General features: G+C 49.1%; 2 protein-coding genes across 3 annotated transcripts in view; one reads left to right on the plus strand and one right to left on the minus strand.

Annotated features, from left to right (window-relative positions):
- MNAT1 (MNAT1 component of CDK activating kinase) overlaps positions 1 to 26,602 on the plus strand; it is a 74,730-nt gene that overhangs the window by 44,660 nt on the left and 3,468 nt on the right.
- LOC137437031 (cGMP-dependent protein kinase 1) overlaps positions 1 to 26,602 on the minus strand; it is a 128,376-nt gene that overhangs the window by 11,063 nt on the left and 90,711 nt on the right. For both annotated transcript variants that reach the window (XM_068131345.2, XM_068131343.2), the window contains 3 exons: positions 26,368 to 26,531; positions 17,682 to 17,804; positions 14,299 to 14,361 (listed from right to left, as the gene is read on the minus strand). In XM_068131345.2, coding sequence (XP_067987446.1) covers positions 14,299 to 14,361; positions 17,682 to 17,804; positions 26,368 to 26,531 — 350 coding nt within the window. The remainder of the gene's footprint in view (positions 1 to 14,298; positions 14,362 to 17,681; positions 17,805 to 26,367; positions 26,532 to 26,602) is intronic.

A 26,602-nucleotide genomic window follows, 5' to 3' on the forward strand; every position in this document is an offset into this window, starting at 1 on the left:
CGTCTACCATCTTCGTGGTACGAGTCGGGGACCGGAGCGAGCTGTGGATGCCATCTTTGGACCCTCAACCCGACCATCTACAACCCCCGTGTGAGTCTGAGTCTGAGTGCGAATGGGCCCGTGTCCAGGGATAACTTAAGACTGTCATTAAGGCTGCCCTGTGTATCTGCTTCTTCTTCACTGTACATTGCTTCTTCTTCTTCTTCTTCACTGTACATTGCTTCTTCCTCTTCATTGTACAAAGTGTAATAAATTGCTTGTTCTTCCTGTTTCCTCTTAATTCGACCGTCTTAGTGATTTCTCAATTGGGTAAGCGTGGCATGATCACAACCGCTCAAATCGGGTTTAGTACCTGTTAACGGCCCGAATCGCAGCTTGCAAACGCTCGGTGTTTCCAAATTATAACCGTGATTCGGGCGGGAGTTATTTCCTTGCTTCATGGCCGGCGTTAGTAATTAGGTAATAAGAATTCGGCTTACGACCCTACCTAACGTCGTCCGGAAGGAACGTCATAGCTCCGGATCCCGTCGGCTCGTAAAAAGACAAGGGGATTAATCCCCCCTTGGTAAGGGGAAGGCCGACGTTTGAGATCCGCAACAATTGGTGTCGGGGAGTGGGATTGGACCCGAAGTGCGCCTAACACACTCAAAATTACGAGTGGACCGAAATTTATAAAGATCCAAATTCAATCGTGCCATGGATAACCAAGGCGGTCGAATGCCGGTGGGGGAAATAGAAGAGGGGTTAGAATCAACCCAGGACCCCAGGGAAGAATTGGGACAGTTGGCAATGGAGGAGGACACCGATGAGGGGCAGGTAGCAGGAGGAGAACAAAATGGCGGCGCCTCACACATGGCCGCGGCAGCCGAGCCTGAGATGCCAGAGTACATGCGAGTATTTATGATCCAGATAATGGCAAAATTAGACACCCAAAAGGACGAGACGAAAGCTCAGGGAGAGCAATTGGGAAATCAAATTTGGGGATTGAAAGACGGGTTAAGCAATTTGGAAAACAAAATGGGGGGCCAAATGAAGGAAATGGGGGGCCAATTGAAGGACGTGGGTGACCAAATGGGAGAAATGAATGAGGAGTTAACGGGGTTGGCAAACAGGATGGGCACCCAAGAGAATCGAATGAAAGGGATGAGAGATGGGTTAAAAGGGTGTGGTAACAGAATAGGACAAATGAAGAGATGGGGAAAGAAATAGAGCGCAGGTCGAGCGGGAAAGGCACATTGGTACGCGACGGGGTAGCGCGATTTGAGAAGCGCGTGGAAAGCGAGGTGGAGCAAAGCGCAGTTAAGTGGACCGGGGTAGAAATCGCGACTCGGGGTATGGAAAAGCCGACGACCGCTGAATTGGAAAATTTTATTTTATGTGCGCCAGCGGTCGTCGAGCTTAATAAGGAAAAATAAATTATAATGGAAATTGGGGTTGAGGAGACGGCAGAGGTAGTACATGAATTGAAGAAAGAAATAGAATGTACCCAAAGTCTGCATTCACATTGTGATGTCGTGCTGTCTGACCCCAATAAGAATTTGCAGGCGCTGCTGCGGAAAAGGGTCCCGAAGGTAAGTAGGGCTGTGTATGGCGCGAAAAGGTTTGGTGCGAAAGGATTTTTCGCACGCTTGGGATCGCGACGTCACCCAGGCGCTCGTGAAAGGTCCGTGGTGCGCTGTGTGAAAGTGAATGGCGCGCATGTGCAGACGGCGCCAGAGCACGAGTGTGTTGCAGAGTGCGAGGAGGAATGCACAACAAAGTGTATGTGTGGAGAGTGCGACACAGAGTGTGAGTTGGCCGGAGAGAGTGTGCGAGGATGCACACCGGAGCGTGTTGTAGAGCATGTGCGGGGATGCACACCAGAGCGAGTGATTGGGTGTGCAATAATGTGCACACCCATGAGTGTTACGGAGTACGTAACGGAGGAGTATGCGCCAGGGTGTGCGCGATAGTGTGTAATAACGGAGTGTGAGCGGCGTGAGTGCGCCTGGGTGGTGTGCAAGAGAAAGTGCAATAACAGAATGTATTGAGTATATGAGAGGCGCTGGGACGCCTTGGTGTGGAATGAGTATGGGAAGGGTCGCGTGGTGTGAGAATGCGACTCAAGCATCGACGCAGACCGGGGCAGCGCTTAGGCCGACGTACAGCCGACGCGAGCTCTCGGGGCGTGGTGTTCATTGTGTGCTGCGGGGGCCGGCGGGGATCGTTGCCGCGGCAGCGTGCACAATTCGGGCCGGGCCCCGCCCTGTATGGTCGGTGCCGTGCCGTGGCGCAAGAGGCGAACGGCACGATTCTGGGGGAGGAAGGCCAGGTCGGACCGTCGCCCCCTGGCGGGCGCGGTGCTCCGACCGGGGGAGGTTGGGTCATCGTGGCGGAGACCGGAAGGCTCCGCGCCGGGATGGCGCCTGGAACCTCGGCCCAAGTATGCCTCCTTCCCAGAATCGAAAATGCCGGATGGACCCAACCAACAGAAGACAGACCACCCGTATGCATTGCTCGGTTTTTCGAAGCTGAGCAGTAAAAATGTATTTCTGCACCGAGAGGCTCATAGTACAGTGGATGGATAGCGATAGTGTTGGCGATGGTAACCGGTGTAGAGGGATGGTAGCTCTACCATCCCTCACCATTTTTGGGGCAAAGGAGCAGTAGATTTATGGGGTTTGGCAGTGTAAACTAGCCGAGGGCGGGCTAGGATAATTGATAGGGATTTAGAAGGATGACCATAGGAGACTGAGAGTTAAGTTGTGACATTGATACGAGTAGTGGGGACGTAGTCAGATTAGATGTATGATAATGACGAGGGCTGTGCTTAGTGTAAGGGAGACGGGGAAAGCACCAGTATTAGAGGGAAGTAGTGGGGAAGAAGACGACAGCCTCTCCGCGGCCTTCCCTACAAGTAACAAGAATTGTGAAACTAATGTCGCCACACAATCATCGAGCTGGCAGGCCAAGGTACAAGCCAAGGTCAAGACCAAGACCAAGGCATAGAACGTCCTTTTCAGGACGGGCGGCCATTCCGACCGTCGAAAACCAAGGCCTGTTAGTGCTCCAACTCAATGTCGAGGGCCTCACCACCGCCAAGCTCGAAGTCATACGACACCTCGCCGACTTCAACAAGGCAGCAGTCGTTCTCCTACAAGAGACACACTGTGCAGCTGACGACAACCTCAAGCTGCTTGGGTTCCTTCTCACTGGGTCCATCCACAGTAAACAGCACGGAATGGCAACCTTCGTCAGGACTGAACTAAGCTGGACAGCCATTAGCCAATCTCCACCAGGCTCCAACATCAACTGGCTGGTCACCAAAATCCAGGAAACATCGGTCGTCAACGTATATAAGCCTCCTCCATCAGCGCTGATGGCGTCATCACTCCCGTCCGTTACTGCACTCGCCATCTATGCAGGTGACTTCAACTGTCAACACACAGACTGGGGTTACAACTACAAAACACCAGATGGAATGATGCTGAGCGACTGGGCCTCCAACACCGATGCACTGCTGCTGTTTGACCCAAAAGAGCCTCCAAGCTTCTTCTCTGCGCGCTGGAACACCTACACCAATCCGAACCTGGCCTTCGCCGTGTGCCGCACCAACGACCCGAAGCCTGAGATACGCGTCATTGACAGGTTCCCCCGCTCACACCACCAACCGTCCATCATCAAAGTGCCATCACTGGTGCAGTCGGTAGCGGGCAAACCTGTCAACAGATGGAACTTCCGGAAGGCTACCTAGCAGTCGTTTGCTGCAGAGACGGAAAGAAGAACAGCCGGTCTCCCGAACCCAGAAGCTGCTGATGTGGACGCCGCATACGCAGCCTATTGTAAGGTTCTCCTAGGTGCAGCAAAGAAATAATCCCGCGTGGCTTTAATAAGAACTACATCCCGGGTTGGGACGAGGAGTGCAACCATCTCCTGCGCGACCATCGGCAGGCTAGCTCCAGGGAAGAAGTGGACGCAACTGCAACAGCACTACTCCAGAAGCTGGACGCCACCCGTAGGACCAGATGGACTGAAATAGTTGAGTCGATCGATTTTACCCATTCTAGTCGCAAGGCGTGGCAGACCATCAACCAGCTGACAGGCAGAAATACAATGCCATTCAGGTGCCCGGAGACAGCAGATGCCATTGCGTCCCAGCTCCTGAAGAACGGTCGCTTCCCGGATGCAGACAAAAACTTTGCCCGCCTGAAGTTGCGTGAGGTGTCTTCTCTCTCCAGGGCGGCCAGCGCGGATGCCAATCTCTGGAGACTTCACAGCAGCCGAACTCAGCGCGGCCATGAGCAAACTCAAGCCGGGTAAGTCACCAGGCCGTGACAACATCCATCCGGAGTTCGTCATCCACCAGAGCACAACAACATCTGGTTGGCTGTGTTCGTTCTTCTCGTCACGCCTCCGGAGGTCCAAGCTCCCGAAGACCTGGCGCCGTGCTTCCGTCATAGCCCTGCCGAAGCCGAACAAACCTGCGGAAGATCCCAAGTCCTACAGACCGATCTCGTTGCTCTGCGTCCCATTTAAGATTCTGGAGAGGATGATCCACAGCCGCATCGACCCAGTGGTGGACCCACAGCTCCCGCGGGAACAAGCCGGTTTCCGTCGTGGTAGGTCAACAGTGGACCAGGTAACATTACTCACACAAGATATTGAAGACAGCTTCCAGGACAATGAGAAAGCTGGCGTAGTGTTCCTGGACCTGACAGCTGCATACGACACCGTTTGGCACCGTGGACTCCACCTGAAGTTGCTGAGGACAATCCCGGACCGGCATATGGTGAACTTCATCATGGAGATGCTGTCAAACCGCAGCTTCGTCCTACAGACCAGCGACGGCCAGCGCAGCAGGCTCAGAAGACTGAGGAATGGTGTCCCGCAGGGTTCTGTTCTCTCACCGATGCTGTTTAACATCTACATCTACGACCTGCCGGATACAACATCCAGAAAGTACGGTTATGCGGACGACCTGGCCATCATGCTGCGACGACCAACATGGAAGGCGATGGAAAACGGTATCAACCAAGACATGGGCACCTTGGTAGCCTACCTCCGGAGGTGGCGTTTGCAGCTCAGCATTGGTAAGACAGTGTCAGCGGCATACCATCCTAACAACAGAGAAGCAAAAAGGGAACTGGACGTGTTCGTTGACAGCAAACGCCTGGAGTTCCAGCAGGCCTCAAAGTACCTCGGTGTACGCCTAGATCGGATACTGTCCTTCAAGCAACACCTAGAAGAAGTTAAGGCCAAGGTGACATAAAGGGTCTCGCTTATCTGACGTCTCGTTGGTACGACCTGGGGAGCCTCCGCCAAGACCCTACGAATATCCACGCAAGCCCTGGTCTTCTCTGCAGCCGAATACTGTGCCCCAGCCTGGAGCAGAAGCTCACACTTGAGAAAGGTTGATGTTGCAATTAACAACACCCTCCGCATTGTAGCTGGTTGCTTGAAGCCCACCCCGGCATTCCACCTGCCAGTCCTAGCGGGAATCGCCCCGGCCGGCCTCCGACGGGAGGCTGCTACCCTCGCCCTGGCAAGGAATGCCCAGAAACATGACTGGCACATCCTGCACAACACCACAATGATAGTGGCGCATCCAAGCAGACTCAAGTCCTGCCATCCCTACAACAAGGCGGCACAAGAGATGCTCAGTTCTATCCCTGAGGACCTGTCTAGAAGCGCATGGCTGGTGGCATCTTGGAAGCAGGTGTGGGAAACGGCAGGGCCCACCCGCATCCACCGCTACATCTGCGACCCAGGAGGTGGCGTCGTAGGAGAAGACCTACCACGCCTGCAATGGACCTTGCTGAACCGTCTACGTACGGGGGTCGGCCATTTCAAATCATCGCTGAAGATGTGGGGCTTGGCAGACAGCGCAGCATGCGAGTGCGGCGAGCCTGAGCAGACTGCCGAACACATAATTACCACCTGCCCCCTATACTGACCACCTTCAGAAGCCGGCCTCTTCGACGTAGGACCAGAGACGAGGGCATGACTGCACGACACTGAGCTGGCCATCTGATGATACACGAAAGAAGAAGAAGAAGAGGGAAGTAGTTAGTCAGATGATGCTGTGTGTGTGAGTATGGGAAGGAACTTGGTGAAATGAGGCAATGAACTTGGTGAAATGAGGCAATGGTCTGGGATGACCGGAGAAAGTGTATGAGTGGTGTATTGAGGATGTGTGTAAGTGTATTGAGTGATTGACTTTCATGGGGTGCAAGGGAATAAATGGTGTGTGGAGTGAGCAGTGTGGAATGAGTGGTGTGGAGTGCATGGTGCGAAGGAGTGGATGGGGGAAGATGGACCCCTTCACAAATACCCGGGGAGGGAAGTTTAAAGTTAGGTACAGGGAGTAGGTAAATTATTTGGAAATTGACATCTGTGGTGCAGGGAGTAGCAAGTTGTTGCTTTGCGGGGTGCATAAGTGAGTGGAATGGCTGGGCGTGTGAGCTTAATTGGTAAGTATGGTTATTGGGGCACTCCGCCACTGGTAGTCTGTCGGCCAGGTGAGGCCGCAGGTAAGCTCTGGGAGCCAGTTAGAGTTGTGTAGCGTTCAGTGGGGCCCGAGGATCCGAAGAGAGGACCCGGGTAGCCCAATGCCAGAGAGGGCATTACTGGGGTGAGAGAGCCAGGAGGGCCTTCCCCAGGTTAGGGTAGTTGTGAGGAGCTAGGCAAGCTCGGGTGGCGACTTCAGTGGCGGAGGTGCGCAGGTAAGTAGGACCTGCTGGTAGAGCCACACGACCCAGCCCCGAAATTGTGCGAGGGCACAGTAGGAAAAAAAGGGGGAGTGAGACCCCAAATTGGAAGAGCACCGCAGGGATGGTCAATGGGAATTGGTTGTTAGAACCACATAGTGTAAAGAGGCCAATTGGATTGGCAGGGCAGGACCCCGGGTAGTTTAAAGAGTTAATGTTATTAGAAGGATAGCGAGGATGAAATCTCTTCGCACCATCCACATCCACTCACCAAGGTGACAGTACTCCACACCAGGTTTTGCAGATGATTTGGAAGGAAAGACGCATCATGACGTGGGTGAGACATTGTGTGGTATTCCATCCCTTCCTTCTTGGGAGGGATTGGCTGACGAATTTGGTTTAGGGGGAGATATGGGAGACAAGACGGTAGAGACGGAATTTGTAAATTGTAAATACGGGGAAGGGCAAGGGTAGTGTAGATTGACATGGGGGGGTGACCAACGGCTAGGGGCGAGCTTTCTCCGCTCGCTCTCCCACGCCCCTCATATTGCATTGCCTTGCATGACGTGTACCCTTGTGCCCTTGCCCCCGCTAACCTCTGCTTTGTCTTTCCTCCCCACCCATGGACCCATTACCTTTTGTTGAGGGGAGTGTGCAGGTGCCCTGAGTGTGCGGCTGCACCTTTGCGCTGCACCCTGCTGCCTGCACCGGCACACCCTATGGACCACACGTTCTGTGGCCTGGCACCCTTGCTGGGGCAGACAATCGCGACAAACGTTATCTTGCCCTGCGGACCACTATGTTTTTAAGTGGCATCAATGCCATGCAGTCGGACCACCTAAGTTGGCCCTGCTGGCCGGAATAAAAACGGACACGGTTTGTGCCTTTTTATTAATTCCTTTGGTGTGTCAGGAAAAGAAGACTGTAAGCTTTGATGATGGCACACCGAAGATGAAGCAAGAAGACGTCGCAGCCCAGCAGCCAGCCAAGCACAAGACATCATTGATTAATTCGAAATGCTTTTGTGCCTTTTGATGATTGTGCATTTTGGTGCTTTTTGTGCATTTTATTTTTATTTTTGTGCATATGGGTGTATGGTGTATTGGTGCAGTGCAGTGCATTCTCAATTCTGTGTTTTCTCCTTCTCAAAATTTCTATTCTCTTCCCACAAAAGAACCGGTCCTGGGTTGTAGCATTGTAAATAATTAGTAGTCTTGTAAATAACATGCTCCTCACAGGCTTTATGTATAGTTTGGGAATTCTTTCCGTAATTCGGTTAATTGTGGGCGTGAGTCTGATAGTACACAACGCAGTAGGTGGGACATATCTAGTGTTTAAAACTGTCGCAGTCAAGGTGTTAGAGTAAATGTAGAGGGAAACTACACCTAAGTGTCACACTAATTAAAAAGTAGCCCTGACCCTTGCATCAGAACCGGTCGGGCTCACTGGTGTGTGGGTCCGGCTCGGGGCGAGCCTGGCGAAGGAGGGGTGCAGTGTTGCGGTTCTGAGAAAGTGTACATATTTGATTAATAAAGGTTAAAGGTTTTGCCCCCATAGTTAGTCCACATGCAACACGTAGGTCACCTTAGAACGTTAGTTATTTCATAGTATATGTGAGATAAGGCCATTTCCAATAGTCATACCTGTGTTGTGTAAAGGAAGAAATAAGAGTAGGCCCCATTCATTTTGCGGCCCACCCTCCAAATCGACCTCATTGCGCACCATCCAGTCTGTGCCCCATTGCCCCTCGCATTAGGATGCTGGAACCAGCCAAATGCCACGCGGTAAGGCCTGGAAAAGGGGCGTAGCGTGAGGTCGGGGGTGTGGCCACGTCAAGCAGACATCAAGGGCGGAGCTGGTAAGACCCCAACAACCAACCAGGGCTCAGTGGGCATGGCTGAGGGGGCGTGGTGAGAACGTGGCTGGCACATTCCAGAGGGTTCGCTGGGCAGCGCTATATAAGCGTGAGGACAAAGCCCTTCAGGAGGACTGAGCGAGCTTGCATTGCAGAGGACTTATGCGCATTATGAAGGACTCTCACGTTTGGCATTGGTGAAAGGACTGACGCAGTGGCACTCATTGTAAGAGGTCTTATGCGCATTACGGAGGACTGATGCGCTTGATCGAGAGGTCTGATGCGCTTGATCGAGAGGTCTGATGCGCTTGATCGAGAGGACTGATGAGCGAGGGGCTTTGCAACAGGACTTATGCGGTTTATCAGGATTGGCGAAGGACTCGCGTGCTAAGGACTGTGGAGGACTATTGGGAGAGGCGCTTTTGCTGTAAAGGACTGGCTGGCGTTACGAATTGTACAAGGACTTGTTGGGAGCGCATTGCATTCCGAGGAGGACTTGCACGATTGGCGCATGAAAGAGGCCTGATTGAAGATCGCCCTGTTTGAGGACTGGTTGGGAGAGGCGCTGTTATCCTGAGTGATTGCAAGGACTCGTTGAGGATTTGGCTTTGGGCTTGCGGGGAGCGCATATAACGCGCCGGTATTTCTATTACGTACGTGGCCGTGAGCCGCACAGTAACCACCAGCCCAGCTTACCGATCCCCCCATATAATTGTCCGATCCGCGCCAACGACACGCGGAGAGCTTGCCTGCCGTCTACCATCTTCTTCGTGGTACGAGTCGGGGACCCAGGCGAGCTGTGGACGCCATCTTTGGACCCTCAACCCGACCATCTACAACCCCCGTGTGAGTCTGAGTCTGAGTGTGAACGGGCCCGTGTCCAGGGATAAGTTAAGACTGTCATTAAGGCTGCCCTGTGTATCTGCTGCTGCTTCTTCTTCTTCTTCTTCACTGTACATTGCTTCTTCTTCACTGTACATTGCTTCTTCTTCTTCATTGTATAAAGTGTAATAAATTGCTTGTTCCTGTTTCTTCTTAATTCGACCATCTTATTGATTTCTCAATTGGGTAAGCGTGGCACGATCACAACCGCTCAAATCGGGTTTAGTACCTGTTAACGGCCCGAATCGCGGCTCGTTATCGCTCGGCGTTTCCAAATTATAACCGTGATGCGGGCGGGAGTTATTTCCTTGCTTCATGGCCGGCGTTAGTAATTAGGTAATAAGAATTCGGCTTACGACCCTACCTAATGTCGTCCAGAAGGAACGTCATAGCTCCGGATCCCGTTGGCTAGTAAAAAGACAAGGGGATTAATCCCCCCTTGGTAAGGGGAAGGCCGACATTTGAGATCCACAACAATATATATATATATATATATATATATATATATATATATATATATATATATATATATATATATATATATATATACATACATATAGAAAGTCTGCACCCCCTTTCAAAATTTTCACCTTTTGGTGCCTTATAGCCTGGAATTAAATTGCATTAAATCAGACCTTCTCCACCTTCAATTACACATTATAACTATACACAAGTACAAATTGCACATAGGTTTCCTCTGCTGGGTAGTGCATTTCACAGCAAAGACTCAACCATGAGCATGAAGGAGGGAGCTTTCAAAAGACATCTGGGATAGAGTTGTGGAGAGGCACAGATCAGGGGATGGGTATAACAATATTTCAAAGGCCTTGAATATCCCTTGGATTACAGTCAAGACAATCATTAAGAAGTGGAAGGCATATGGTACCACCAAGAGCCAAGACCCTGCCTAGATTAGGCCGTCCCTCCAATCTGGATGACCCAGCAAGGAGGACACTGATCAGAGAGGCCACCAAGAGGCCAATGGCAACTTTGAAAGAGCTGCAGGCCTTTTTGGCAAAGATTGGTCACTGTGTGCATGTGACAACAATATCCCAAGCACTCCACAAGTCTAGCCTGTATGCTAGGGTGGCAAGAAGGACACCATAACCAAAAAGCCCACCCTGAGCCGCATTTGTGGTATGTAAAAAACCATTCCGGAGATTCTGAAGCCATGTGGCAAAAATATATAATTTGTGAACTGATGAAACCAAGATGGAACTTTTTGGCCTAAATGCAAAACGTTATGTTTGGCGCAGACTCAACACAGCACATCACCCAAAGAACACCATCCCTACTGTGAAGCATGGTGGTGGCAGCATCATGGTATGGGGATGTTTCTCATCAGCAGGGACTGGGAGACTTGTAAGGATAGAGGGAACAATGAATGGAGCAAAACACAGAAAAATCCTGGAGGAAAATCTGCTGACCTCTACTAGAAAGCTGAAATTGGGACGGAAGTTCACCTTTCAGCATGACGACACAAAGCACACAGCCAAAGCTACACTTGAGTGGCTAAAGAACAAAAAGATAAATGTCCTTGAAAGGCCAGGTCACGGCCCTGACCTAAATCGAATCGAAATCTGTGGCATGACTTGGAGATTGCTGTCCATCATCGCTCCCCACACAACTTGACTGTGCTTGAACAGTTTTGTACAGAAGAATGGGCAAATATTGCCCAATCAAGGTGTGCAAAGTCGGTACAGACCTATCCTAACAGACTCACAGCTGTAATTGCTGTCAAAAGGTTCTTCGACCAAGTAATAACTCAGGGGGTGAACACTCATCCAAGAAGATAATCTAGTTTTGTATTTGTAATAAATTTTCTGAAATTTATAGAATTTGTTTTTCACTTGGATGTTGTGGGTTACAATGTGTAAATAAAGGTGGAAAGAGATATAGAGGAGGGTACTGACATTGAAAAGTGTGACTGACAAAGTGTGATTTAATGCAATTTAATTCTAGATTAAATTGGATCTTTCGTGCTGCGTTTTCAGGCCTACTTTTTCTAGTCCGAGTCCATATAAGCTTTTCGTATTGTCTTTTCTCACAACTTCGTTCAGCCCTTTTTTCTCCCCAGTTCTGTTATTTCTCCTTCTTATTCTCCATAAAATTACCCCAACTATAACCATTCATTGTTTAGTGTCTAGAAAAACAAAACTATTTTCCTTATCATCTCCAAACCTTTCACCAACAACGACGACCATACTCCCCCGACTTCTTCTTCTGCCGGCCTCAATTTTTTGCCCTTTTCCTCTGATCGTGAGGGTATTGACTAACCAGCTTCAAACTTTTCTTCAAGCCTTTGCTTTACTCTTCTCTCCTCTCCTTCTTCTACCTAACCCTCAATAACAATATCTAAAAAATTATTTTTAAAAGGCAACTGCTCCCACCATACATACCAAATGCTTATATACACCTCCACGTCTTACCCTGACGGTCTTCATGGTGCCATTTAAAATGTTTCAATTTCCTTTTTGTCCCGTGTGGAATTCTATATTATATTATAATTTACTCTTCTTTTTCCGATTCAAAAGTTGGTTTTCAAATAAATGCTTCAACCATATCAACACATATAGCTCTTCCTTTCTACATTTTCTAAACTCGCCTTTATATCAACCCAACTTTAACACGTTTATCCAACTTGAAAATTTCAAGATACCCAGCTTGCAATGGATGTCTGTATTTAATTAATCATTCATTTTGTAAAACATACCAGCATCCCAATCCATGTCCTATATACACTACATGACCAAAAGTATGTGGACACATGAACATCACACATCTCATTCCAAAATCATGGGCATTAATATGGAGTTGGTCCCCCACTATGCTGCTATAACACTATAACAGCCTCCACTCTTCTGGGAAGTTTTTCCATTAGACGTTGAAACATTGCTGTGGGGTTTGCTTCCATTCAGCCACAAGAGCATTAGTGAGGTTGGGCACTGATGTTGGGCAATTCGGCCTGGCTCGCAGTCGGCGTTCCAATTCATCCCAAAGGTGTTCGATGGGGTTGAGGTCAGGGCTCTGTGCAGGCCAGTCAAGTTCTTCCATACCGATCTCAACAAACCATTTCTGTATGGACCACGCTTTGTGTACAGGGTCATTGTCATGCTGAAACAGGAAAGAGCCTTCCCGAAACTGTTGCCACAAACATGGAAGCACACAATCCTCTAGAATGTCATTGTGTGCTGTAGCATTAAGATTTCCCTTCACTGGAACTAAGTGGCCTAGCCCGAACCATGAAAAACAGCGCCAGCCCATTATTCCTCCTCCACCAAACATTACAGTTGGCACTATGCATTATGCGTTCTCCTGGCATCCGCCAAACCCAGATTAGTCCGTCAGACTGCCAGATGGTGAAGCGTGATTCAACACTCCTGAGAACGCATTTCCACTGCTCCAGAGTCGAATGGCGGCGAGCTTTACACCACTCCAGCCAATGCTTGGCATTGCGCATGGTGATCTTAGGCTTGTGTGCGGCTGCTCGGCCATGGAAACTCATTTCATGAAGCCCCCGACGAACAGTTGTTGTGCTAACGTTGCTCCCAGAGGCAGTTTGGAACTCGGTAGTGAGTGTTGCAACTGAGGCCAGATGATTTTTATGTGCTACCCACTTCAGCACTCTGCAGTCCCTTTCTGTGAGCTTATGTGGCCTACTACTTCGCTGCTGAGCTGTTGTTGCTCCTAGACATTTCCACTTCACAATAACAGCACTTATAGTTTACCGGGGCAGCTCTAGCAGCGCAGGAATTTGATGAATTGATTTGTTGAAAAGATGGCATCCTATGACGGTGCCACGTTGAAAGTCACTGAGCTCTTCAGTACGGCCCATTCTACTGCCAATGTTTGTCTATGGAGATTGCATGGCTGTGTGCTTAATTTTATATATATACCTGTCAGCATTATGGCAAATGCCAATGGGCAAGTCATTGCATGGCAATGGGTGTTGCTGAAATAGCCGAATCCACTAATTAGAACTTGTGTCCGCATACCTTTGGTCATGTAGTGTGTATGTGTGTGTGTATATATATATATATATATATATATATATATATATATGCATATATATATATATATATATATATATATATATATATATATATATATATATATGTGCATATATGGATATGTACCTGGACCTTAACCAAAATCGATTCATCTTGTTATTGTGACCGACGCAACTCACCCTCCAAATTTAGTACAAATGCATCCGTAACTTTTTGAGTTATCGTACTACAGTATATGTATATCATTTTTGATCCCATCTCTCAATAGTGAAGAATCACTGAAAAATTATAGTATCTAGATCTTCACCAAAATCGAATCGATTCATCCTTGTCACGCACCCAACCTGTCCACCAAGTTTCATTTGAATCGGTTCATAACGTTTTGATATATCCTGCTCACAAACAGACAGACAGACAGACAAACGAGTGAAAACATAACCTACATCCACCTTAGATAGCGGAGGTAATTAAACGAAACACTTGATGTAACCCATATACCGAAAATGACTGAAAATGCTTAGATATGATCAAAGGATAATGGATGGCTCATTAAAAGTCTACACCAATTAAATGTAATCCTTCGTGCCATCAGATAAGTGTAATTGCAGTTGTAACATAAAAAGGGAGGCAGTTGTAACATGGGGGATAAGGGAGTGAGGTGGAAATGGGTTGGAATAGGTTTGACTTGAATATGTATATATCATAACTACACTCAGAAGACTTTCTCCAACCCTCCTAACAACCCCTCTTTTCCATTGTTTTCCCTTGGAAATCTTATATATCCAAATGTTTTGTCACTAAACATTTAAAATTGGAACTCGTGAACTATTTGATAACGTCATGCTCTGTAGATAAAGTACAATACTTGTGCTTCTGGATGTCCTTGATTCCATTCTTCAAGTTTCCAAGTCTTTCTGCTGAGTTATCTCTGTTGAGATGCAAACAAAACAAGAGGGAGAATTGCTTTGCAATACATGTCCCCTACCGGTCCCAATTAATGTAACTCCATGAGTAATGTAAAAAGGGCATAATTCCGTGAAAAATTGGTGAATCGTCCCACAACTCAAACTTGTTCTATAGCTCATCACAATAAAGTTATGCACCAAGTTTCAGTTGAATATGTTAAAGGGTATCTAAAAAAAAATGCCGAAAACCACAGGTCGGACAGACGGACGGGCTGACAGAGAGCAAACCTACAGTCCCCTCCAGGTAGGGGACTAATAAAATGCAATGTTACATTTTGTCCTTAAATGTGCTAAGAAAGTCGGGCATGGCCATGAGGCTTGATGTGAAAGTAAAGTTTAAAGATCAACTATAGTAAAGCATTTGTCAACATTAATTTCTTCCCAAGGTTGTGTTCTTTTGTAGTTAGTAATCAAGTGGGAAGCTTCATCACATGATGACCAAATAAGTGTCATTTTCCTCCTGGTGGGCCAAAGGCGTTTCCACCTTTCAGATTGATGTTTACAGGAAAACCACTGGGAGGATGGAGAAGAATGACAATCGCAATGAAACGTCTACAAATATTCAGCGAAATTTGTGTGTCCATTCAATAAGTGCGATAAGAAGAAGAAGAATCAGAACCACCTTTAGAGGCCATTTTCTTCCCCACAGAGCAGGGGTTGGCCTTTCTCTGGCACCGTGGTCCCCTTTTTGAAGCAATGTTTTATGGCTGGATGCCCTTCCTGCCGCCAACCCTGTTAGTCGCCTTTTACGACACACAGGGAATTACCAGTGAACTGGTACTCAATTTGCCGACCTCGGAAGGATGACAGGCTGAGTCAACCCCCCTGGTGTTAACTCGGTGATCGACCGGGATTTGAACTCAGGATCCTAGGATCCCAAGCCGGCACCCGAACCGCTAAGCCAACACCAACCAGGCAACACCAGTGATGTCATACTTTAATTGAAAGATTCCCAACCATTCTCTCTATAGTCCCGACCTCACTCCGAATGACCGGCAATTGTTTGAACCCTATGAACAAATCGCTTCGACATGGATTTGCAGAAAGTCACCAACGCATTAGAAGTGTGTCATTAGACATCTTAGTAGGGGAAGATAGTTCAATAAAAGGGATAGCAATACCGCAATGTGCTGGCAGGATGTTCTAGAGGTACGCACACTCACCTCCAAGCTGTCTAGCCTGGGTGTGAATACCTACGCAGCTATAAACTGTCATCCCGGTGTTTCACAGGTTTTCACAGACTGAGTAATTCATGAATGCATGTGCCAGCCCATAGATGGACATTGAACGGGCGTCCTGTCTGCCAGAATTAGTTGTTGAATGTAAAAGATCCCATGATGTCCTTCGCGAAGAGTAAGCGAACTATCACCCTGAAAAAAAACAACTGAAAAACTGAAAGAAACTGGGGGGGGGGGGGGGGGGGGGGGAACCCCTGAGAAAAATTACAAATTCCTGCACTAACCAGCAGGGGGCACTTCATTATCGGCACAGCCACTCCCTCACTGAATGATACTACCCAGCTGACTTGTGCTGCATATGAACGAAGAAAAATACCTCTATCACTTTTGTGTAAATACTGTTATGGTTTTTAGAACCTTCACTTTGTAAACTTAGTAGTAAAGTTCCTGTGTACATTTCCCCTTAATTGGCTGTTAATTGAAATAAGTGCACCTTAGCTAGTCCATGTACAAGCACATAGCCAATCATAGAACCTCTCTATCGTTATTTCTTTATTATGTGTATCAGTTAAGGCTGTGTCTCCACTAGTTGACCTTGCGCTGCACCAAAATCAAATAAGATAGATCCCCTTTCGATGGCCCCAGAACCTCCATTGCCAACTGCATTGCCAACTGCATTACCAACTGCATTCGCTGCCATTCCACATGTGCTCCAGCTCGGAGAAGAAGGGCGTGGCCCCACCTCGTCATCAAGGATGGAGCCCCGAACGACCAACCAGAAATGAGTGGGTAGGGCTCAAGAGGGCGGGGTTATAAAACCCGTTGCATCAGCCCCCACCGGGAGATGAGCAAAGGAGCACGCACTAAGAGATACGTGGAGGGAGGTGCTTGGAAGTGGAGAGATTCTGCGGAGAGGTGAGCTTGCGGTTCTGCTGAGAGAGACGCTGTTTCAACAGCCCCAACAACGTGAAGCCCTGACGCGCTGCGGCACGCAAAACCTGCTGTGTGAACCAGATTGCGGGGGAGTCGGCGGCTGTTCGCCTCCAGCCTGCCGTTCTGCCCGGACCTGAACCTTCCTCTCCTTCCAGCCATTCGTTCCTGCCTTCATTCCCCATTCGTGTGAGTCTGCCCGTCGTCTGTCCTTTGTGTTGTCTGGGTATAAGTTAAGCTTGTTTAAGGAATTGCTCTGTGTCCTTCTGCTCCTTCCATTTCCCTGTAAATTACATTTATTCGTTCTTCTTCTTCTTCGGGTTTTGTGTGAATAATTAATAAATACCTGTTCTTCCTACCTTTGTCTTCTTCATTCTCGTCCGATCGTCTTTGTCTTTTACCTATTGATATACGTGGCACGATTTGGCCAACGCTCAGGATCGGGTTAGTCCTTGATAAATGGCTCGAACTTCGGGTTGCTAAAAACCGCTCAGCAACTAGTCCATCTCAAACCGGGGTTCGAGCGGTACTTGTCTCCCTGTTCTGCGGAGGGACGGATAAAGGTATTCGGGGTAAACCCTGGACCCATAACCCTAGTCCGTTCCATCCTGCAGAAGAGCGTTACAAGTACCAGGAGCGGAGACGGTCAGCTTAACAAGACAAGGGGCTAACCATCTCTTGCTAAGGGGAGAGCCGTACTCCGTTTCTGTAACAATACGTACGTGTAAATACGCATCAGGAGCAAACTGATAAAAATATAAATGAGTGGTTTCATTCATTTTTCCATTAATTTGGAGCAGCTGTAACAACTGTAGGAAATATTTTCACCTTGCTTTTTTGAACAACTCTTGCATTTTCACTTTACCATTGCACTTCAGAGACCTGTAAGTGCATCCACATTCAAATCGATCAATGGGCACACCAGAGTTTCACAGAAGTTGATGAAACTCAGTAAAATGGACCATAGCTTAACCTTTGATTCTCCTTTCGTGAGCAATGCCAGATTTATGTGTCTCAATGTCTCAAGTATGTCCAAAATAGTTTTAATTCCAAGCTCATGGAATTTTGATATTAAGTGGACATCAAGCAATGGGTCGGACAATGTGTGGGGAGGTATAAAAAGGATGAGAGAGGTTAGAGGTTGAGTTCGTACTTCTCAAGCTTCCTGATCTCACCTACAGAGTCGCTTAATAAGCTGAGCAGCTGATCTTCCAACCTTTTTGGGAAACTCCACAAGATCAATGCCTCTTAGGATGAGGTTGTATGTCTTCATAGGATCAGCTGCTGAAAACGGAGGGCTGGGAAGAGAATATCACAGGCAGAGAGGAAACAGAGACGTATTACTCGATAAACTACAAATTAACTGGATAATCGTAATTAGATCAGACTATGTGTGCACAGTGGAACAAAAAACAATTGCTGTTTCTACCTTTGGCATCACCAAAAAGACTGTAGTGAAATCGTATCCGTACTGAACCCGGGTGGGGATGCTCGCTGCTCGCTGTCATTGTTGTCCCCACTAGGGGCGTGACTATAAGACCCGTTGCTGTGTCAGTGCTCCGAGACTTCTCCCTTGTGACATGTTACATCGGTAGCCTCGTTAATGGTACGCCTTTATAGAATATCTAGCTTGCTTGCATTGACTGATATGAATGGCTTTATGAGATGTCGCATCGTATGCTTATTGTGTATTTCTACTTACAGGAATGATCTGATGATCTAAATGCAATTAAACCAAACCGTTGGACTAAAGTTGTGCGGACCTGAATGGTTTTCCACTACACTTAATTGCATTTAAGATCTGCTGACATGGCTGGCAACAAGACGTTGACGGTGTCCATTTTCAGCGCCGACCCACAAGCCACGGACGGAGGCTTGCAACTCAAGCACTGGCTCCGACAACTGGAGCATCTCTTTGATGAGCCTGAGACCGCTCCGACGCCTGCCGCGAAGCTGGCAATATTACACTCACAAATCGACTACCGGGTCTACCACGCGGTCGCTCAATGCACGACGTATGATCTTACCATCGCGGAGCTCAAGCGGCTTTATATAAAAGAAAAAAGCCCTGTGTATGCGCGTTATTTGCTGCAGACGCGGCGGCAGCAGCCCAACGAGCCTATGGATCATTACGCCCAGGAGCTCCGGCAGCTCATGCTGGACAGCGCCAAGGAGCCACGGACTCCCGAGCAGGCTAAAGATGATCGACTTTTAGATGCCTTCATAGCAGGGGTCTCCTCCCAGGAACTACGTCTCAAACTCTTGGAGAAGACCGACCTGACCTTCGCTACGGCGGTTGAGCAAGCGACGGTGTATACCGAAGCGCGGATGCAATCGAACGCCTATGATCGCACGCGCCTTTTGGCGGGCACCTCACTACACGCCCGGCCGGAGAGTACCACTGACGAGGACGTGGATCCGCCTGCTGAACTCCGGGATGCTCCGGAGGATGACCCTACCCTGACAGCTGCCGTTACGACCAGCAGACCCAAGGCCTTGCGCGGGGCCGCATGTTTTTTTTGTGGAGGGCCTCGTCATGCCCGAGTCGTGTGTCCGGCACGTGACGCTATTTGCCATTTGTGCTCGCTAAAGGGACATTACGCGAAAGTGTGCAAGAAATCGGCACGCGGCTCGCGGCCCTTCGACTCGCGCAGCCGCGGTCGCGCAGGCGCGGCAACCTTGAACGGGCTTGTAGCAGAACCCACGAGCCCAGCGCCTTACCCGACTTCGAAGGGGAGGGCCCCTCTCCGCGGCCCGCTGGGCGCGCAGACAACCTTGACTGGCGCCACCGGACAGCCACCAACGTCTCATTCTCCATCGGGGACAAAGGCCGCGTCCTTGGCCAAACCTCGAGCCACGCAAGGGAAGAAACAGCTTTCGAATACTACGGAAGCCTTTTGTCAAAGCGACCAAACGAAAAAGGCGATTTCGAATACTACTACGGAAGCCTTTTGTCAAAGCGACCAAACGAAAAAGGCGATTTCGAATACTACGGAAGCCTTTTGTCAAAGCGACCAAACGAAAAAGGCGATTTCGGCTACAACGGAAGCCTTTATCTGCCAGGAGTGTCAAAAGGCGATGCCAAATACTACGGAGGCCTTTTCTCGTCGGATTTTGAATCGCGAAACACCGGAATGCTGGGGAAAGCCCTCTGATGACGATAATGGATTCCCCATGGTCAACGCAGACACCGGCCACGATCGCAAAACTGCTGCTGGTGTAGGATCCACCCGCGAGGCTGGTCCGACCCATTCGGGGGGCTCAGTCCCGCTCCCAGCTGCCTCGTCTGGCCTGGCTCAAGCCCTTATTCCCCTTATGGTTGAGGGCCATTGTGTTCAGGCCTTGGTGGACACCGGATCTACGGATAGTTTTATCGACCAGCGACTTGTGCTCAGGCATGGATGGCGGATCGGGCGGTCTACGAGACGGATCTTCATGGCTTCCCAGGGACTCCGGCTTAGCACAAAAGGGGAATGCCGATTGAAACTAGTGCTAAAGGGACGGGTTTTCCCTGATGTACACCTTATGGTTTTACCCGCATTATGTGCTGATATTCTGCTAGGACACGATTTTCTTAAGCTGCATGGACGTCTGGTAATGGAGTTCGGTGGGCCTGACACTCTTGTTGTGGGGGCGGACGACGCGCTAACGGTGTGCGCCCTAGCGCAAATGGACGTCCGTCCGCTTTCACTGTTCCCCAATCTAACCTCCGACTGTACCCCTGTCGCGGTAAAATCGAGACGCTACTCTCGCGCGGACATGCAATTCATTGCGGACGAAACGACTCAGCTCTTGAAAGACGGCATCATAGAACCTAGTAGGTCGCCGTGGCGTGCCCAGGTCTTAGTGGTGCGCAGTGAGGCCCATCGCAAACGCATGGTGATCGACTATTCCCAAACGATTAACCGCTTTACACAGCTGGATGCCTACCCCCTTCCGGGGATGGACGCGCTAGTGCAACAGGTGTCCCAGTATTCGGTCTATAGTACTCTCGATCTCCGTAGTGCGTACCACCAGATCCCTATCTCTAGGGCGGATCGTATCTATACCGCTTTCGAGTCGGGGCAGCGGTTGTACCAATTCACACGATTGCCCTTTGGGGTGACGAACGGGGTCGCTTGTTTCCAGAGGGCCATGGATGACCTCGTTGCGCGGGAGCACTTAACCGATGTTTTCGTCTACCTCGATAACCTTACGGTTTGTGGATATGACCAAGGGCACCATGACGCTAATCTGAAGCGCTTCCTTGAGGTCGCGCAACGGTATCACTTAACTATGAACGAGGATAAGTGCCGATACTCCCTACGCACCATAGATCTTCTGGGGTACACCGTGACCCATGGCTCTGTCTCTCCGGATAAGGAACGTCTGCGACCTTTGCTCGACATGGCCCCTCCCTGCGATCGGGCGTCCCTGAAACGCGCCCTTGGGCTGTTCGCCCATTACTCCAAATGGGTGCAAAATTTCTCCGCGAAACTTCGCCCCCTTGTGGCCTGCGACACTTTTCCCCTGAGTTCGGCCGCATTGACGGCCTTTGAAGGTCTTAAGACCGACATCGCCCGAGCCGCCGTAGCAACCATCGACGAGAGCGGCTCGTTCGTCCTCGAAAGTGACGCCTCGGATCAGGCCATCGCGGCGACCCTCTCCCAAGGGGGACGTCCCGTGGCTTTCTTTTCACGGACTCTTACCTCCGCTGAGCGGCGGCACTCGTCCGTTGAAAAGGAAGCGTATGCGATCGTCGAGTCTATTCGGCGATGGCGCCCGTACCTACTCGGGCGGAGCTTCCAAATCATCACGGACCAGCAAAGCGTTGCGTTCATGTACGACACCTTACACGCCCAGCGCATTAAGAACGAGAAAATCACTCGCTGGCGTATCGAACTCGCCGACTTCTGTTACACCATCAAATATCGCCCAGGGAAGGATAACCAGGCCGCCGATGCCTTATCGCGCCCCACTACATGTGCTGGTATCACCTCGTTGGAGGGCCTACGGGTGCTGCATGCTACTGCGGGCCATCCCGGCGTAACGCGTTTCGCTCATTTCGTGCGGAGTGGGAATCTCCCTTACTCGATTGACGATATCCGCCGTATCTGTCGCGACTGCGCTATCTGCGCGGAAATCAAACCGCGTTTCTATAACCCCCCTATGGGGACTCTGGTGAAGGCTACACGCCCGTGGGAACGCTTGGCGATGGATTTCAAGGGCCCTTTGCCGGTGTCGAGCGGCTCTCGCTAGCTGCTCACTATCGTTGATGAGTACTCACGATTCCCCTTTGCTTATATGTGCGCGGACATGACTGCTGCCACGGTGATGCGTTGCTTACAGAACTTGTTCTCAATGTTCGGTTACCCGGCCTATGTCCATACCGACCGGGGTGCAGTCTTCTTGTCTCAGGAGGTGCGCGGCTATCTGCTCCAAAACAACGTTGCGTCTAGTTACACCACGCCGTATAGACCCCAGGCTAATGGGCAGATCGAACGCTTCAACGGGATTATCTGGAGGGCCGTCATGCTCCATCTCCGGACCCACGGCCGGGGCCTCGATAAATGGGCTTGGTCGCTACCTGCGGCGTTGAACTCAATCCGGGCACTCCTGAGTACGGCAACTAACCAAACTCCCCACGAGCGTCTTTTCCACCACCCCAGGAGCTCGGGGTGTATACGGTCTTTGCCCAGTTGGCTCGCTGGGCCCGGGCCGGCCTACCTTAAACGGGCAGTTCGCGCGAGCAAGTACGACCCCCTTGTGGACAAAGTGCAGATTCTCCAGGCTAATCCTGAGCATGCTCGTGTGATGACGTCTGATGTTCGTGAGACTACTGTCTCCGTTCGTCATCTTGCCCCTTGCGGGGTCGACGACCTTAGTAGGGAATCGGACGAACCGGTCGAACCAATCTATGAGACTATGACCTCTCCCGACGCTCCCATCGCCGATAGTCCACCGACCCTCCCCCCGTCGAGACTGCCCGGGTCCGACGACTTGGCGTTACCCCCTTCATCACCCGACCCTGTTGACGCCTCTGACACCGGGGATACAGGGTTACGAGACGCCGTACCCGGGGAATTTCGAACGCGTGCTGGCAGAGAAATTCGCCGCCCGGCCCGCTACGGTTGGGCCGACTGATACTCCGCGCCCATGCTGACGCTCACTCGCTTTTAGCCACGCGGCCGTATAATTCTGACGGGGGGTGAATGTAGTGAAATCGTATCCGTACTGAACCCGGGTGGGGATGCTCGCTGCTCGCTGTCATTGTTGTCCCCACTAGGGGCGTGACTATAAGACCCGTTGCTGTGTCAGTGCTCCGAGACTTCTCCCTTGTGACATGTTACATCGGTAGCCTCGTTAATGGTACGCCTTTATAGAATATCTAGCTTGCTTGCATTGACTGATATGAATGGCTTTATGAGATGTCGCATCGTATGCTTATTGTGTATTTCTACTTACAGGAATGATCTGATGATCTAAATGCAATTAAACCAAACCGTTGGACTAAAGTTGTGCGGACCTGAATGGTTTTCCACTACAAAGACAATATACTGTATTTTAAAATGCTTTTGGATACAACCCATAATGTCATCAGTGATGTCAGGCGGATGAGGGGTCGGTTGAAAGAGAACCAGATGGGAGATATTGTCAAACAAACTGATCCATAAATAGAAAGCAATTGATGGAATAAAAACATCAACAACAACAAGAGGGATGGGCTGGCAGGACATCCTAGGACCTATAGGTATACACATTCCGTTTTGAGCTGTCTCTGGGTTCAAATCCAGACTTGGCTCCAAACTGTCATCCAAGTGTTTCTCAGGCAGTGTGAGACATAAATGTGTGCTGTCCTTTGGATGGGCATTAAACTGTTTCCCGTCTGCTGACATTAGATGGTGGACATTAAAAGTCCCACGGTGTCCTTCGCAAGGAGTAGGGAGGGGAGTTATCGTCGGCACGATGAACAAGTTAAAAATTCCTGCTCTAACAACCAGGGGGGGACTGTATCAGCTACACCGTCATGCCCTGCAAGAACTGATGCTAATTTGCGCAGCCACATGCTGCATCCGAACGATGAGGGCAATGACAACGGGGATTCATTTGACAACAGTGACTCTTCTTGTCCAGGCTGGAGTTCCCCAAGGCAGTGTTCTGGGCCCTGTGCTTTTTCTGATCTCCATTAATGATTTATCTGACTCCCTGGAAAATCTTCTCTATCTCTTCGCTGATGACTCCACTCTCTGCAGCTCCATTCCTCAACTCTCAGATCGGCAGTCTGCAGCCTCTTCACTCTCTGCAGACCTTGACAAAATCACAAACTGGTCAAACAAATGGAACATGTCTTTCAGTCTTGACAAATCCAACACTCTCACAATGCCTCTCTGAAAAGACCGTCTGGACAACCCTCCCATCTACTTTCTCAAAAATCTTCTTGAAAAACTTCTCTCACTTAAGATTTTGGGTCTTACTATCTGCCATGATCTTTCCTGGGAAAACCACATTTTCAAGCTGGCCTCCAACGCCAGCCGCCGACTGGGCATCCTCCGTCGTGCGAAGTCCTTCTTTGGCACACCTGAGCTCCTCACCACATACAAGGCTTTCATCTGCAGCTCAATGGAATACTGTTCCCCCCTCTGGGCTGGTGCTCCTGCCTCACACCTAGCTCGGCTTCACGCTGTTGAGGCCAAAGCTTTCAGAATCATTGGAATCTGCTGCGATGAAGCTAACTCCGAGGGCCTTTCACTCACTCACCGCAGGCAGGTTGGTGGTCTTTCTGTCTTCTACCGACTCCTCTCCGGCCTTGCTCCCCCTGCTCTGTCTGTGCTCTGTCCCCCAAATATTTCTGCAGGACGCACAATATCTGCCAGCAACCCTCTTATGGTGAAACCGCCAAAATCAAGACTTTCTGCTGACCTTCAAGGTTAACCCATGCTCTCGCAGGGAAAATGGCCTTAAAATGTCTGTTGTTGTTGTTGTTGTTGTTGTTGTTGTGTGTGCCTGTTCACCTTCAGTCTTTCATTCCTCTTTTTTCCCCACTTCTGGAACAAACTCCCCCACTCTCTTCATCCCACTCCTCCCTCCAGGTCTTTAAAGCAGCTGTTCACCACCATCTCATATCTTCCCCCATCCAAAACCTTGATCTTTTCTACCCTCGTTAATGCACCCCAAATCCACATCCTTCAAATTCCGTTTTCTTTCTTGAAAGTCCTTGTATTGTCCATATTGTTTACCCCGTGTACACTGCCCAGCCCTCTCCCTTCCACAGATCTCCCAATGTTCCTGCTCTCTTCTGTTGTTGTGCTTCCTTCCCTCACCCCCTGTTGTCTCCCACTCCCTTTATTATATGTTATATGTGTTAGCTCTTACACGAGCCTCGACTTGGTATACCAATATATATATATATATATATTTTTTTTAATGTTTGTCGACATCATTTGTTGTTTTTTTTACACATTTTACGTCAACATCTACAACGACAGAAGATGTACAAGCCACACGCTGTCGGTGTTAGCAAGACCATGCGTCCAATGTGCCCTTGAGTTGCATCGTTCGGTTTTGGACACGTTTTCAGCCCAGGGTGGTTTGGGGCCAAAATGTCTGATCTATGGTGGGGGAATCTAAATCACATGGGCAAAGTGTCACTGGTTTTCTTAAATCATGCAGCGCCTGAAACTGGCTTTACTATTCCCCGCAGTGAAGCGCAAAGTGAGATTAAACAATTGGTGCACTCTGTCTGTCTGACAGACATTAGTCTATGATCGAGGAACTACTTAATTTCAATTGAATTTAACATTTGGAACACGAATCGGAACATGAACGTGTAGTTTAGTAGTACTTTGGTAAATTTTATGGAATCTCATCCCGAACACGCATCCTTAAGAGGAAGGTAATTATTTACTCTGTCTGTCTGATATGAATGAATGAATGATCGTTTTAAGGCCATTTTCCCCGCTGGAGCAGGGGTTAGCCTTGCGGGTCCCATGACAATCATGGTTCCCTGTTTGAGGCAATGTTTTTATGGCCGGATGCCCTTCCTGACGCCAACCCTTAGTCGCCTCTTACGATGCGCAGGGATACGGTGTACCTATTCTAAACCGGGGTACACACCGGGATCATTCATCCCAGCAAGCTGGTACTCGATTTGCCGACCTCGGAAGGATGACAGGCTGAGTCAACCCCCCTGGCGTTAATTTAGCGATCGACCGGGATTCGAACCCAGGATCCTAGGATCCCAAGCCGGCACCCGAACCGCTAAACCAACACCAGGATTGGATTGTCTGATAGTCAAACAAAAATTGAAAATCATTCCAAACAAGAAACTTACGGTTTTTAAAGACGTCATAAAGGGCACAAACAAGTACAAATAACTAATGTAACGTGTTAAATAAGGTGGTGTAAAAGAGGGTGCATTAACGGCGGTAAACTTCCGAAAAAAAGTTTGTGTTGTTTTTATTTTCCACAACCGTTACATTTTATTTTATTTCCATTGAATTATATACTTGAACACTAGAACACAAATCTCCTTGTTGGCACTTCCAAAAACTCTCAGTTTAGCAGTACGTGCACAAACTTTTATGCCATCTCGACCAATCAAATTTGCCGCTCGCACTCTCACCGTTGGGGAATATCGAAAGCCAGACAAAATCTCGGCTCGTAGGAAACATAGATCATGCTCAGAAACACAAAGCAAGAGTTTCAAAGATCTTTCTCATGTCTTTTTTTCTCAAGACTGCATGGGGTAATGTGTTCTTTGGTTGAACTATTTTAGTTAAGGAATGGATCAGCTTATATTTGTCAATTTTAATTGGGTGGTGCTGATTTTATTTTATTTTTTATTTATTTATTTATATTACATCTCGATTTTAGAAACCTTACCTGCCAGTGAGCAACTCGTAAATAAGTATTCCCAGGGACCAGCAATCTGCAGACGAGTCGTGACCACGGTTTAGGATGACTTCTGGAGCAACGTATTCTGGAGTTCCACAGAATGTCCAGGTTTTATGACCTGGGCCGATCCGTTTTGCGAAACCAAAGTCCACCTTCATACACAGACAACACAGGTAAGTCTATACTATGAAAGGAGCCATGTGTGTGTCCGTTCATGCGAGTT

Source organism: Myxine glutinosa, chromosome 11 (genome assembly GCF_964187855.1).
Source record: "Myxine glutinosa chromosome 11, kmMyxGlut1.1, whole genome shotgun sequence".
Classification (NCBI taxonomy): domain Eukaryota; kingdom Metazoa; phylum Chordata; class Myxini; order Myxiniformes; family Myxinidae; genus Myxine; species Myxine glutinosa.